We start from the raw sequence: 15,875 nt of genomic DNA, 5'->3' as shown, positions 1-15,875 counted from the left end.
TAAAGAGAATATATATTTGTAGGGCTTAGAAGTGGTCCAGAGTGGAAATAACTGAGTGATGAAATTAGAGGGGAAAGTGAACATGAACTGCAAAGGAGGAAGAAGGGAAGAGAGAAAAAGATGGCAATCGTGTATTTGTGAAGTGAGCGCACAGTTTTCTCTGTTCTCCCCACATGGTATCACTGTCCATGGCTTTGCTTCCTTCTCCGTGAGGCTGTCGTGCAGAGTGGCTTCAGTCTCTTCTTGTGTGTTTACACACTTGCACTGGGGAAGAGGAAAGGAGCTGGAAAATGGGGAAGCACGGTTCAGGGGTAGCTCCATATTTGCAATTTGTGACATGGTGAATACTTACAATGTAGTCAGACTTAACTACCATTACTCATTTCCTTAAGTCAGTGATGGCTGAGGGTTGTTGCTCAAGTTCTAGACCCGGTAAGCTCATCTTATTTGTTTATTCTGTACTTTCCAGTTGGGTTTAGAGAAAAGGAGCCCGTATATAAGCTCTCAGCTTCTTTCTTGCTGATTTCTTGCCGCCTCTCACTTCCTTGATTCAGAGGGGAGAGAAGGGAGGAACTCCACTAGAAAGGCAGACCCCAGTCGTACCTAGCTGGCAGTGGTCGCAGCTGGAATGCTAGGCTGTCCTCTTCTGAATAGGAGCAAGCCTGTACTTTTGCCAGCAGGTGTCAACAGTGTAGTGACAGGATGACAGCACAGCTGGGGAGTGGGTTGCCCCGGAGATGAGAAGAAGGGCTTCCCCTTTTCTTGAGGCTGATGGAGTAGACTTGTGGTTCTTACCATTCACCACCAGATGTGTCCAGCTGTTATACTTTCTACTGTATTCCAACCAAACATACTTCAAGTTCAGACCAACACTTACATCATCAAAACAAAAGTGTTTACAACATTGAGCCTTACTTAGGCTTTTAGTAATTTAAGTCATTAGTCTGGTGATAGAGGGAGCGCCCTTCCATGGAGTTGTGTCTGGGAAAACTCAGGTCCAAAGTGGATTTTCCTAGGCTGTTCTGCAACTCTGAGGTTTAAAGTGGTGGATAGAGATCACTGACTAGGTAAGAGGGAAGCATCGTTAATCCCAGCCTCTTCCTTCCTTTCTCATGGATGCCTTGTCCCACAGAATACCTCATTCATTGTTAGACTCAAATAGACTGACTTTATTCAAGACTGTTACTGCTTTTGACAAGACACTGTGTAGTGGTGTTTTTGGTGTCTTGACAACTGACCTTACATACTCACCTGTCACAATGTCATTTCTTCTTCTTGTTTAGTACAGTCCCTTATTAGGGAGAGTCTTTGGGGTTTGGGGGTACCTTATCAGTGTGATTATATCCCAGGCAACCATTTCCTAAGTTAGAGTATCATAGTTTAGAAATATTTTGTTTGGTGTAGGCAGCTTTAATATGCCCCAGGTGATAAAATTCAAGATGACACCAGAGATGTCTCCTTCCAAAGACTCCGTTTGCTGCTACAGTGCTCTGTCCCAGCAGTTTTGATACAGTTAAGCATTTTCTGGAATGAGTTGGTGTATCTTCTTTACATTGTCTGATTATTTATTAGTCTTACTTAGCTAATGATTTTAGTTCTGTCCTTCAGGGAATTATTAAACGTGGGCAAAGACTTGTTATTTTAAAGTTTACATTACGTGCTGAATGATATTCCGTTGTGTATATACACCACATCTTCTTTATCCATTCATCTGTCGATGGGCACTTGGTCTGTTTCCATAATTTGGCTGTTGTAAATAATGCTGCTATAAACATAGGGGTGCATGTATCCCTTTGCATTAGTGTTTTTGTATTTTTTGGATAAAATTCTCAGAACCAATGTAACACTGTATGTTAACTATACTGGAATTTAAATTTAAAAAACTACTTAAAAAAAGCACAGTTTCCATTACATGCAACAAAAAAGAACTGCCATAGAAAACGGTCAGACCAGAGGGTGAATACACAGTAATTGTGTTCGGGAGTCCTCGGAGTTGTTCACGTGGGGCCTTGAAGAAATGAGATTGTGATCCGTTATTCTTACCATTGTTCCCCTTCTTAGGAATGAATAATTATAAAACATTTAACCTGAATAGTACAGTTTTAATTGTTAAGAGATACAGCATAAAAAATTTAAAGGTTAACTAGAAAAAGTTGAATGTGTTTCTTACCATAATTACAATTTCAAAAGATAATTCAAAATTTTCCCAGTTTTTGTGTGTTCCGACTTTTTTACAAGCACTTTTTTCTTTGGCCTGTCTGACAGTGATTCTGTCAGTGTTACAGCTCAGGAAGGTGAGGCTCGAAGAGATTGACCTTCTCTTCTTCTGTCATTAGGAAGGTCCCACTGGTTACTCTACAGGCTCTGATTGTTGACAGTTAATTTTGCGTGACTGATCAAGCCGGGGACTTCTTGCATAATCCTCTTTCTGTATTTTCTTCCTCCTTTCCTTTCCTTGCGTTTCCAATACTGCCTACTTATCAGTATATGGAAAATACACTTTGTAAATGTTGGTACCCGCTTCTGTATGTGTCTTTGTCTGTCTTACATATAAATGGCCCGTGCTCTGCATAAAGGCTGTGTGCTCCAAATCTTCTGATAGAATCCACCTGTGGTGGCCTAGATAGCCTATGCTTCTTGACTAGATGAGCGGAGTCTCTTTTATATTAACGTTTCTAAGTGTAAGTGGTTAGTTCCTTGTGTTATAAGTGGTCCGCTACAGTATTTGAAGAGAAAAATCGAGCCTCACATGGAATCTACGTTCCTTTCTAAATTGAACGTCTTCTTTTCTCCTTCTTGGTTTCAAAAGTCCATAACTAATTTCCCTCTCCCCACTTTGTTTCTTCCCAGAGTGACACCACTTTCCTCACAGAATGTGATGATACATCATGGCCAGACCCAGGAGTATGTGCTGAAGCCCAAGTACTTCACGGCCCAGAAGGTGATCTCGGGAGAGCAGTCCACTGAAGGTTCGTTCCCTTTGACATTCAAGCAGGGTCAAGTTATGGCGCCTTTTCAGTGTGAGTATAGTCCAGTCAATGGTTTTTTTTTAAGTTACAGCATCATAGTTTGGAAACATTTTGTTTGGTTTAGAGGGCTTTAATGTGTCACAGTAGATAAAACTTAAGAGTCCTTTAAAAGAAAACAACAACAAACCCTCCCTGGTTCCCAGAACAACCAGATAGCAGCACGGTTTCTTTATTTTGAGGAAAGGCGGTTTCCTTGGATATTGGCAAAGAATCTAGAGTGACCTGCCTGTAATTCTGTTTCTGCAAGATGGCTCCATTTCTGACACATACTTGCTCTAATTTTAGATACACTTGTATGCCTGACATGTTTACATTGATAAAATATTTTCTTTAGCAAGCTAGCCAGGATTCAGTCCATGTGAAATGTCTGAAATGTCCTGCATTACTCTCTGAGGTTCACCTACCATGGATATTTTTATGATACGAGTCCACTTTTTAGTAGATCGAGCAGATGGTGTGGCAGGTTTTACTCCAACTTTGTAAAGAGCTATTGTATCAGTGGCCAGCTTGGTTAATATCTCACTATGTGGGAAGCTCTCAAGGACAAGGCCTGGCTCAAAGGGTGGGGAATGTGATGATTTGTGGTTTAGGTATTACAGAGTGTCTGCTGGCAGCATCTGGAGGAAACGTTCTGGAGTGAGGCGCAGACCATTCAGAGCCGAGAGCTAGACGCACACGCTCGTTCCAGCAGCTTCCTGCTCTGTCTCACGTTGACTGATTGCCTGCGCCACAAGTAATGAAAAAGAATGCCAGTTGTGAGGTTGAAAAGGACTGTCTTTCACCACCAAGAGGAGTGCAAAATAGCTGAGAGGGAGTTTTTACTACTGTTTGGCCCTTTAGGAGTCTGTATCTTTGTGGCTTTGATTCCCCGGGCCCACCCCCACCTCCCTAAGTTGGTCACTCTTCTGGAGTGATTGACTCTTCCCTTACAATTGGTCGCTTAACAGAAAGAGTATCTAATACAAGGTTTGTACATTGCGTTTTTCATCTTTTGGGAAAATTCTGCTCCGTGACCTGAGCCTGGATCCCCAGAGTAACAGTTGGATGAGGTTTATTGGGCTGATGAGGAAAGCAAGTCCTGGGGATTTTCAAGAGGGAAGACTGGAGCAGTCATATAGATCATCTCCTCATCCTTTAGGTGTGATAATTCCTAGTCATTTGCAGGACAGGGTGTGCATCTTGTTTTAAAGGTCCTCAGGTGAGGGGCAGCTGGGTGGCTCAGTTGGTTGAGCATCCGACTTCAGCTCAGATCATGATCTCATGCTTTGAGAGTTAGAGCCCCGACCTGGGCTCTCTGCTCTCAACACAAAGCCAGCTTCAGATCCTTTATCCTGCTCTTTCTCTGCCTCTCCCCTGCTCATGCTCTCTCTCTCTCAAAAATAAATAAACCTTAAAAAAAAAAAAAGGTCCTTTGGGGTAAGTGCTTGATAACCTGTTCTGTGTGAATATCGCTGAGTATATAATATTTTTCTAATCTTATTTGAAAAATAACCCCAATGTTGTTTCCTTGGGTTATTGTATAGATCATGTATTTCTTAGATGTTCTCCAGAATTAGAATGTGATGGGAGGAGAGTTTCTGAAAGCTTATAATCATACTGGTAAGGAAGAGAATTTTGAACTATATGAAAGTGTCAGGAAAAGGTGGTCTGAACTCTCTGGTATTAAGACTAGAGATGAGACCGGTTTTGGTTTGTCGATGATTCATTATTGGAATGACTGGTCCCCCCATGTGTTGTGTGTAATTTATTTTATTTTAAATGATTACTTATTTATTTATTTATTTATTTATTTATTTATTTATTTATTTAGGGAGAGATAGAGGGAGAGAGAGAATATGAATGAATGAATGATTGAATGAATCCCAAGCAGGCTCCACACTGCAGAACTGATATGGGGACTCCATCTCATGAACCATGAGATCATGACCTGACCTGAGCAAGAGTTGGACACTTAACTGACTGAGCCACCCAGGCACCCCTGTTGTGTGTATTTTAAATGCTCAAACCTTTGCTGAAGGGTCTTCTGGAAGATGAAATTATAATTTAGAAAAACAGGAAGATCTGTATTGTCCATAAATTTGCCACTCATTCTGTTTAAAGGTAGTTTCTCTGGGGCATCTGGGTGGCTCAGTCGGTTGAGTGTCCAAATCTTGATTTTGGCTCAGGTCATGATCCCTGGGTCGTGAAATCAAGCCCTGCATCGGGCTCCGTGCTGAGAGTGGAGCCTGTTTAAGATTCTGTCTCTCTCTCTTTCTCTCTCTTCTTTCTCTGCCTCTCTCCCTGCTTGTGCTCTTTCTCTCTAAAATAAAAACAAATTATAAAAAATGTAGTTTCTCCATAGCTGGGAGCTAGTAAACGAATTCAGACTAACACGTAATCACAGTGATGGGAGTTCTTTGCTCAAACTCCCTAGGATTTAATGACTGTTCAAAAAAGAAGCCCAGGAACTAACTGAAGCAGGCATATAGAACTAACTGAAGCAGGCCAGGAAGGGAGATGCGGCTATTTTTTGCTGAGACCAGAACTCTATTGAGAGTTGGAAGGCTAATGGGAAAGTTTTAAAAGGAGGTAATTTGGCAGGACCATGAGGATATGGAAATAGTAAAATCGAGTAAGAACAACAATAGAAAGATTAAAACTAGAAAGGAGGAACGAGTCATAATAAGAACCTAAAAGTGAGGTCTCCCCACATCCAGCTTTGTATTAGGTGAAAGGAGCCCCCAAGAAAACCTTACATGTAGGAGAAAGGAAGAGACATTAGTAAGGGAAGTCTGAGGAAAAGCAGGGACTTCCAGTGTCTTTAATTTCATCTTTGTAGAAGAGGTCAAGTGCAAACATAGGAACCTCTCAATTTGCTGAAGAATTTGAAGGTCCAGTTGTAGGAGCAGATAATTCTGAAATTCTGACTTATGAGAAAAACAGAAGGTATTCCGAGCAGGTAGAGATCATCTATCTTGGGAAGAGTCTGAGGGACCAGTGTGTCAAAACAGTCCACTGCCATTACTTTCAAGAAGCTTGGGGGACTAGTGAAAACATTGAGCTTGGCAAAAGACAAGTGTTGTTTTTCTGTTTCATTGGGATAAAGAAGGTGGTCTACTGCAATGACCAATTGGTAGTTTTAATAGTATCTTGCAAACAGCAGTAATGATGTTTATCTAGAGCTCTGAGCATGGTGTAGATTAATCACCTCCTAATAAGGGGTGGCCGCAGCCCTGCAAGACCAAGGGAATAAGGATGTGCATTTGACACCTGGTAGGCCAAGAGCGAAATGGTCAGAGTAAGCAGGAAAGGGATGACAATGGGGGGTGATGGGTTCAGTGAAGCAGAATGTGTTAATGTGTTAAGTCTAGCACTCTCTAGATAAAACAAGGTAGATAGGGAGAAACAAACTATCGAGTTGCTAGGGAGGTGTTCTCTGCTGTGATGAATGAAGATTTTATTAGAGTTTCACAGAGGTTTGATGTTCTAACTCTCCTTCCCTAACCACTGTGTCCTTACTGCTTTTCCCATTTTGATTCTGTGCATTTCCCATCCTTCTGAGCCACTTCCTAGGTTACTCCACTCTACATCCTGTGTTGGACATTGGCTGCTTACTGGATATCTCCAGTGAGAAATTGATAATGGTGCTATGCTTCCTTCATTGGTCTTAAGAGAATTTAATTTGCATGAGTATCAGCTAGAGCACGGGTCTGTAAACTTTTTTCTTAAAGGATCTGATAATAAATCCTTCAGGCTTGATGAGCCAAGGTACATAATTGAGGATGTTATATATAGGTTCTTACATAACTGTCAAAAATGTGACTGTTTAAAAATGTGAAAAATCATTCTTAGCTGGCAGATTGTTTAAAAAAAACCCCACAAAACTGAGTGGCTGACTAGATTGGTCTCATGGGCTATAGTTTTCTGGGTGTTGATCTAGTGGCTCACTCTTACAGTGTACTGAAAACATCTAGATTTTGGACCTGTAGGTGCTAGAATATAGCCATTGAATCAAAAGCTGTCCAAGAGGTGCTGCCTATAAGCAGCTGTCCTTCATTGTCACTGTCCTCAGCAACCCACCCTCCTCACTGTGATGATTCTCAGATAAATCGCCACTAGTTTAAAGACAGCCAGAAAAGCATGAACTACCAGGAAACCACTCTTTTCTGATAAGTCTAGTTTCCTTTCATGTTCGAGTGACAGGCCACACAGCAATTGGGAAAATAATGGATGTTACTCCTGGCTGTTTAAAGAAAGCCTTTTAATATTGACAGAAATAACATTTTTATTGGATGAACCAGTAACCCCATCTGGCTAGACTGAATCACATTAAGCTATCACCTGAGTTCCTCCAAAAGTTAAACATAGTTGCTATATGACCCAGCATTTCCACTTCTAGGTATATACTCAAGAGAATTGAAAACATATGTTCACACAAAAACTTGTATACACATGTTCATAGCATCATTCATAACAGCCAAGAAGCGCGAACAACCAAAATGTCTATCATCTGATGAATGGATAAACAAAATGCGGTAGATCTTACAATGGGTTGTTCAGCCATAAAGAAGGAATGGGATACTGATACATGCCACAACGTGAATGAACCTTGAAAACATGTGGAGTCAAGGAATCCAGACACGAAAGGATTCAGATCACACAAAATTCCATTATATGAAGTGTCCCAAAGAGGCAACTTCACATGGACAGAAAGTAGATGAGTGATTGCTAGGGGTTGCAGGGAGGGGGAATGGGTTGTGATTGTTTATGGATAAGGAGTTTTTTTGGGTCAATACATAACTGTGGAATTAGATGGTCATGATGATTGTACAATCTGAATATATTAAAAGCCATGTTATGTTAAAAATATTAATATAACTTTTTTTTTTTTTTTTTTGCACCACAGAAGTAGTTACACCTCCCGGGAGTGGAGCTCACTGGCTCTCTCTAGAGATGGTTTGGGGTGAGGGGGGTCTTCCTTGGTGACTTCTAGGAAAGAATTGAGTATGGAAATAAGATTCTGTTGTGTTGATTTTGGTAGTATTTGTAACCCAAGGGAAGAAAAGTTAAAATGACATGGTAACATTTGCAATACCACCTCATAAAAACTATCCAGATTATTAGTATAGCATATGTTCAAGAGGAAACCCAAATAATTTGTGCAAAAAGAGATTAGTTTGACTTAACTCTCTAGAAAAAGCCCTTTGAAGGTAAGATGAGTATCCACACCAGACCGCAGTTGTAGTGAAAACACCATGGATGCTGGATAATGGTAAAAGCAGAGAATATTTCTGTTAGAGTCTGTGGTGGAAGGGCGTTTTTTATCTTTGGGGTTGTGAGTACTGGGGAGCTTACGAAGATAGGTAGACAGGTAGTAGACTTCCTTCAAAAGGAGATCTTGAGGATGAGCTGAAATACCCCTGTAATTGAAATGGTTTGTAGGTTGTACAGAGAGTCCGAAGAGCTAAAAGATGGGACAATCACTCTCTGGTACAGCTACTTAGTCTCTTCTACTGTATCTTAGCGTGTTTGGAAATTTTTAGAAATGTAAACTTCTCTAAATCAGATTTTCCATTGCCCATTCCAATGGTTTTCCTATCAAGGTGGACTTAGCTTTTAAATTTTTTTTTGTAATGTTTGTTTATTTTTGACAGAGAGAGAGAGAGAGAGAGAGAGAGAGAGAGAGAGAGACAGAGCATGAGCGGGAGAGGGGCAGAGAGAGAGGGAGACACAGAATCCCAAGCAGGCTTCAGGCTCTGAGCACAGACCCTGATGCGGGGCTCGAACTCACAGACCGCGAGATCATGACCTGAGCTGAAGTCAGATGCTCAACCGACTGAGCCACCCAGATGCCCCAAGGTGGACTTAGCTTTTAAAGAGCTATTTATATTAGGGGCGCCTGGGTGGCGCAGTCGGTTAAGTGTCCAACTTCAGCCAGGTCACGATCTCGCGGTCTGTGAGTTCGAGCCCCGCGTCGGGCTCTGGGCTGATGGCTCAGAGCCTGGAGCCTGTTTCCGATTCTGTGTCTCCCTCTCTCTCTGCCCCTCCCCCGTTCATGCTCTGTCTCTCTCTGTCCCAAAAATAAATAAACGTTGAAAAAAAAATTAAAAAAAAAAATAAAGAGCTATTTATATTAAAAAAAATTTTTTTAAACATTTATTTATTTTTGAGAGAGCATGAGCAGGAGAGGGGCAGAGAGAGAGAGAGAGGGAGACACAGAATCTGAAGCAGGCTCCAGGCTTTAAGCTGTCAGCACAGAGCCTGACGCGGGGCTCGAACTCATGAACTGTGACATTATGACATAAGTCGGATGCTCATCTGTCTGAGCCACCCAGGCACCCTGTAAACAGCTATTTGTATTTTAAAGTCACCTAAAATTTTAGTTCTTTAAGTTCATAGCAGAAACTTTAAATTTCAGGAAAGACAGGTGTCCTGTTTTATATACTACCTTCCTTCAAGATTTAAAAGCAGATGTAAGACTATTAAAAGAATTGCCAGTTTATCTTGTGATGTGCTGCAATGTAGGGAAGAGATTGATTACTGGCATTTCAGGGGTGCCTGGGTGGCTCAGTCAGTTAAGCATCTGACTCTTGATTTTGGCTCAGGTCATGATCTTGCAGTTTGTGGGTTCAAGCCCCACATGAGGCTCTGCACGAAGAGTGCAGGCTCTTAGTGCAGAGCCTGCTTGGGATTCTTTCTCTCCCTCTCTCTCTGCCCCTCTCATGTAATTGCTTGCTCTCTCTCTCTCAAAATAAATAAATTTAAAAATAAAAGCAGATACAAGTCAGATTATTAAAAGAATTTCCAGTTTATCTTCTGATGTGCTGAAATATGGGGGAGAGATTGATTACTGGCATTTCAGACACATGGTACTGTTACAAAAGAGCTCAGGACAGGTCCACTATTTTTAGTGTGGTGCATAGCCTTTCTGTTTGAATAAGCAGTCATGGTGGTGCAGGAAGCAGGTCCACAGCCCCCATCGGGCCCCTTTTGACAGAAGAAAATGTAATCCTTTCTGTGCTGGGACCACAGGAGACTTCTTAGTCCTGGATCCTGTGGTCTGTACTAACTTCTCTCAGTCCTTGAAATAGACCAGCCAGCCCAGCAACTGCCCAGCAGTCGGTCACAGGCTAACTGGAATTCCTGGCTCCCCCATTTGAAGATAGAACAGCCACCAGGTTTCAGGTCTGAGAAGGGGAGGCAAAGACTCGGTTGTTCTCACAGCAGCAGCCTTCCTGCCCGAGCCCCAGCATCTCAGTTCTGGCTTGATGGCAGCCCACAGTCTCAGGCAATGAAGAGCACGGACTCTCTGGGCACCCGAGACCTGCTGTTTGTACTTAAGGTGATGCTGTGGTTGGATGTGCTGGCGTGAGCCCTCAGGTTGTGTCCACAGTGACATCGAGAAGCCTAATAAACATGGAAGCATCTCAGGTTTGATGTTCTGTCTCCTCCTTGAAAAAGTAAGTTCATACATCTGGAGTGAAGACTGTGTGTGGTTGCAGACTGGTGCAGCGAAGAGGTTACCAGCGAAACTGTGCACTTCCTGGTTATTACTGTGAGACGATAGTGGTTGTGCAAAGGCTCAGAGCCAACAAGGGGTTTTCTTTGGCAGAACAAATCCAAAGACTAGGAGACAGGCAGCCTTTGGCTGGGACAGTTCTGCTTGTCCCAGCCACTTCCAGGAGGTGGATAAGAACACTGCTTAAAGACTCTGGATGCCCAGTGCCGGTTCGAGTCATCGCAGGGAGAGAGCCCGTGGTGTGGTTGACAGCACCCACCAGGGGACAGAAGGTGGTTTGAGGAAGAAAGACCAAATTCGTCCTCCACCTGTCGTCCTCCACCCCCTCACAGAAGAGGAGGAGAAACCCTGGACCGGCAATCGGATAAAGGCAGATGTAGATGGAATCAGTAGAGGTGAGGAAATCAGAGCCAGATTCTTCTGTGTGTGGTGAAGTGTGAGAGGGAGATCCTCAGAGGAGGAACAGTTTGGAAAGGCAGTTAAAGGAGAGTCTGGTCCTGAGAAGCAGCCTAGCCTTACTCCAGGACACGCCTGAGAGGAGAGAAAAGCAACAGCAGAAGGAGAAACTGCCTGTGCTGGCAACTCCAGGTCTCCGTGGTGCCCTCACTGACAGTTACTGATTGATGGGAGCCCCACTGGGGCACAGCTCTGCCAATGGATGGTGTGCACCTCTCGGGAAGGGGAGTTCTGTGGGCATGTGTTCTGCAGCCCTGGAAGCCTTCCTTGCATGGAGACCACCTTTGGCTTGTCATGTGCAGATAAATGTCTGTAGGATTGACCCCACGCCAATCCAGTGGGTACTAAGTGGCAGTGGAAGTGGGACCAGCCAGAAACTAGATCTTACAAGAAGCTGATGAAAATGAACAAAGAACTGATTTAGCATTTAAAATACCAGGTGTGAAAAAAAAGACTGCTTTGAGGAAGGAATTATGGTAAAGCTCCATGCTTTTTCCCTTGTGAAATCAAACTCCTGATTGGGCTGCTTGGTCACCCCATATCACACTTTGTGTGGGAATAAGGAACCTTGAGCCTCTTTCCAGCTGTATGTCAGTGTGGATGTTAGCACTGTAGGTGGATAGAAGAAAATCATCCATTCTTCAGTTATTTCCGACAAAATCCTTGTTGGTTTCGAAGCCTAGACAGAAAAGCAACAGCATAAATAGGTACAAACTGATGCTTGAGAAAGCATTCCAGGGAATGTGGATGAAGGACCAGCGTTTTGCTGAGCTGATGCCCTTAAGAATCTATATTCCATTGAAGGGCAGGTATTACTTGTTGTACATAAAGTTCCATGTGCAGTCTTGCCTTGGCCGCTGTGTCTCATTTGGGGGTGGTGAGGGAGGGTTGGTATGTTTTATCCAGGAGTTGTTTGATCACATCTCAGTCCAGGCATGTAGGTGAACATGAACGTACTCTTTGCTTCTTGATTCCTTACACACAGTGGAAGAGCGCTGGGAAATAGTAGACATAGACGGATTATAAACACTTCCAAGAAACTTATCCAGTGATGTTAAAAACAACAGTGGAGGAAAACCTAGAGTGAAGGGTTATGTAATCTCGGTTCCCCAATGGGCAGCCTTTCATGCCAGAGAAGGAGGTTTCAATCCCAAGGGCCCAAGATTTCAAAATAAATAAACAAAGTAATCCAAGGATATTTCTGGGTGTTGAGACCGAGTTCAAGATATTGAGAAATAGATACTGTATGATTCCAGAATACTCTATGATCAAACTGTGATATTGGTGGGGGAAAATAACCACGGATGAATTTATAGATTGCCTGGAAAGTACAAAGCAGCATTTTGGGAGGAGAAAACCTGCATTTGAAAAAGAAGAGGTGCTGCCTTCTCAGTCTTTGGATCTCTTTGCCAGAAATTGAGGGCTTTACTTTGATTTTATTTCTGAATAAGAAAATTAGTTTCTAGGGAACAATCATTGTTAGAGTTGAAGTGATAGTTTTGATTTGACATAAACAGGATTGTACAAAATACTGCTAATGAGATGTTCCAAAGGGAATTGAAATAGAATTTGTATTTGCTTGGTTTAGCCTCTTTAAAGAGGGGTCCTCTTAGCATTGAAAATTAGTGCCTTATGGTGAGTCTGTGTGTCCCCACTTGGAGGTAAAGACTTACCTATCTTCCTTACATTTTATGACCTTTCTTAAAGAGCTTGTGTTGTACTTTTCTGCAGTTCTGCATGTTTTTTTTTTTTTTTTATATTTACTAAGTATTAGCCCCTTGTGAAGTTGAAATGTATCTGTACTGAAACCCAGCTGCCCAAGGGCTGTGTTCCCATACAGAGGAAGTACGAGTTGACACATGGCTAGAATGGGAGGGAAACCTTTCTTCCCTAAAAAAGGTAATTGCAATATGGTTATATTTGAGTACTTCTTCTGACAGGAAAACATTAAACCATGAAATGTGTACACATGATGTATGTATATGTATATATACACATTTATATTTAATCACATATATAAATGTGTGTTATTTAAAGAGTTATTTTTTGCAGCTGCCTACATTATCCATATTGCAAGTATTCATTAAAAAAAATTCTTTTAGCCCTGTGTTTCACATGTTGGCTCTTCCAAGGTCCCAGCTTTTTTAACTAAATGATAACTTGAAACAGGCAGTGATTGCTCTTGTGAAAAACATCATAATTATTTAAAAAACCCCTGTATCCTAGAAACAGACTTAGAGAGCTTTGGGGAAGAAAAACAATCTAGACAGCAGGTGGGAGGGCGGTCGGTGGTGGTCAGTGGGGTGGTTCCCTTTGGTAGATGACCTGGGGCTGCTTGCGTGGGATTGAGTGCTCTCTGCTAACGATGTCTGGAACCTCACACACCGGGCAGCTGTGCTCCTTGTTGTAATGAACGCCACTTAATGACTACAGGTGCATCGCACGATCACCACTGCCTGCCTCAGATCCCGAAGAAACTGGAGCTCTTCCTCCCACGCGTTCAGTTTACATTCCTTCCAGAGCCACTGAAGCAGGCTCTGCTTTACTTTGGAGGGTTGGTTACAGAGGAACACTCCCCAAACAAAATCTTCTGGTATTTTTTTCCCTTTACTGGCCATTCAGAGATATTATGCTGCCTTTGTTGATTCAGTTAAGTAGATGCTTTCTGGTCCAAAGGTCTTTTTCTTAGGTTTTTGTAACTGTAGATATTTAACAAAAACAGAGCACTATTTAAGTGTGCTTTAGTTTGTTTTTATAGGGAGAGAGGGAGGCACCTATATTTTGATATTTCCCTGACCAGCTTAACTTTTTTCATGAAATTTTTTTCATACCAGAATAACTAATAAAAATGTAGATCTTATGTACATGTAATTCTTCCTTCCTCCTTCTTGCCATGGCTTCCTTGTGGGTATAGTGGACTTTTCCACCCCATCGACATTAAGCTTGCCTGGGTGACCTGCTTTTTACTAATGGACTGCAGGCAGAAAGACAGTGTGCCAGCTCTGAGCTTTAAGTTGTATGGTTCCACTCTTCCTTATACCATAAAAAAGGCATGTATCTGGTCTGCTCACATGCCAGTTCCCTTGACGTCTGCTTTTCTTAGTTTACCTTAACAGGGAAGATTTACTATTTATTTATTTATTTATTTATTTATTTATTTATTTATTTATTTATTTATTTATTTAATGTTTATTTGAGAGAGAGAGACAGAGCATGAGTGGGGGGGGGGGAGCAGAGAGAGAGGGATACACAGAATCTGAAGCAGGCTCCAGGTTCTGAGCTGTCAGCACAGAGCCTGATGCGGGGCTCGAACTCATGAACCATGAGATCATGATCTGAGCTGAAGTTGGATGCTCAACCCACTAAACCACCCAGGCACCCCAGAAGATTTACTTTGTAAAACAATCTGGATAATTGTTAGTCTTAGAGCTGGTGATGCTGTTTTAATCAGACAGGATACATATAGGTAAAAATGCTACTCTGGGGGACTACACCTTCTTGCCACAGTGAACCAGAAGAAGGGTAGGCACTTGACTCAAGAAAACCAATTTGCTGTAAGGTGCTGTAAGCTGCTGTAAGGTGGCCTCCCAGAAGAGCATTCCCTAAGAGGGATGATCTGATGAGATAAGATCAATCAGAATTTTTCAAGGAATTTGTAAGTTAGAGTTGAACAGTAAGAAACTGGAACAGAAGTAGAATACCAAGTAGAAGCAGAAACAGCCGTCATGAAACAGCTGCCATGTTCATATCAGCGTCAACAGCATTTTCTGAAAAGGACTGACCATAGGGCAACATATAATGCGTTGGTGAACGTACTGTGGATTCTTAATGTCATCCCAGTTATTGAAGCATATTCAAGTCTCCATAAGGTCAGGCTTATGTGGCCAGCTGTTCCTGGGTTGTCTTGGGACTTGCATCTTCTGCATTGCTGTGGAGAGCTTTCCTGTTCAGTCCCATCTCCCTTGAGAAAGGGTGCACCCCCCTGCATTGTATTGTAGGCGGAGACCCCAGCGAGCACGCATTCTGTGTGAACCTTCCCTCTAAGAGCTGCGTGTCTTGATGTCTCAGAGCACCAAAGACTATCATTTAGAGCAGGAAAACCCAGCTGCTTTACCCCTCTTTACCCCCTTAATCCTGTCTACATCTTCTGTCTGAGAAAGCTTGGGGTAGCTTGGTAGATGCACAGAGAAGTAAGTGGGGCCGGTTCCATATTTTCCCCAAGACCACTGCAGCACTCAGAATTGTCCTCGTGGCCTGGGCTTTCATAGGGCCTGCTGCGTTAACCATATTTATGCCTCAGTGCCCATTTGGATTTTTAATAGAAATGTTTTCAGGTCTCGGATTGTTGATTACATCGAATGGAAAATGTCCAGTTTCAGTTCATGAGTGAGTGTGGACAGAAACCTTTTTAGAAGACCCCTGAAATCCCATCATGCCTCCTTCTCCTCTTTTTCTGGTATGGGTTTCGGGCAGCCACAGTGGGGCATGCGTGTAAATACCTGTCAGGCGTGCTCTGCCATGTCTCCAGCGTGGAAATGGAGCAAAATTAGATGCCTCTTTTTAAAGTTTTAAAAAAGACTCTTAGTGGAGAAAGTGATTCATAATGTTTCTTGTCAGAGATCCCAGTTTCCAAACCACACCTTAATATACCTCAAGAACATATAATATGTATGTTTTAAAAACCTGCTAAAGGTACTAGAAACTATATTCTTGTCTCTGAGCATCAGATAATTAGGAAATTTGGGCATAAGCTATTTGTCTCCACTAGTGACACTCCATAGATTGCCATTTTTCTCATCTATTGGGTACTTACTGTGTGCCAACCACTGTACTGAGTGCTTGCTGTTAAATTAAGTCAGTATGTTACATCATGATATTAGTATATGGACTAT

General features: G+C 42.3%; 1 protein-coding gene across 6 annotated transcripts in view; it reads left to right on the top strand.

Annotated features, from left to right (window-relative positions):
• LTBP1 (latent transforming growth factor beta binding protein 1) overlaps positions 1–15,875 on the top strand; it is a 402,670-nt gene that overhangs the window by 136,249 nt on the left and 250,546 nt on the right. For 4 of the 6 annotated variants that reach the window (XM_023251973.2, XM_023251970.2, XM_023251968.2 and 1 more), the window contains exon 4: positions 2,851–3,020. In XM_023251973.2, coding sequence (XP_023107741.2) covers positions 2,851–3,020 — 170 coding nt within the window. The remainder of the gene's footprint in view (positions 1–2,850; positions 3,021–15,875) is intronic. The other 2 variants (XM_023251972.2, XM_023251969.2) reach the window with 1 other exon arrangement.

This window comes from Felis catus, chromosome A3 (genome assembly GCF_018350175.1).
Source record: "Felis catus isolate Fca126 chromosome A3, F.catus_Fca126_mat1.0, whole genome shotgun sequence".
Lineage (NCBI taxonomy): Eukaryota > Metazoa > Chordata > Mammalia > Carnivora > Felidae > Felis > Felis catus.
Note: the sequence above shows the minus strand (reverse complement) of the source record. Positions and strands in the feature narration are given on the sequence as shown.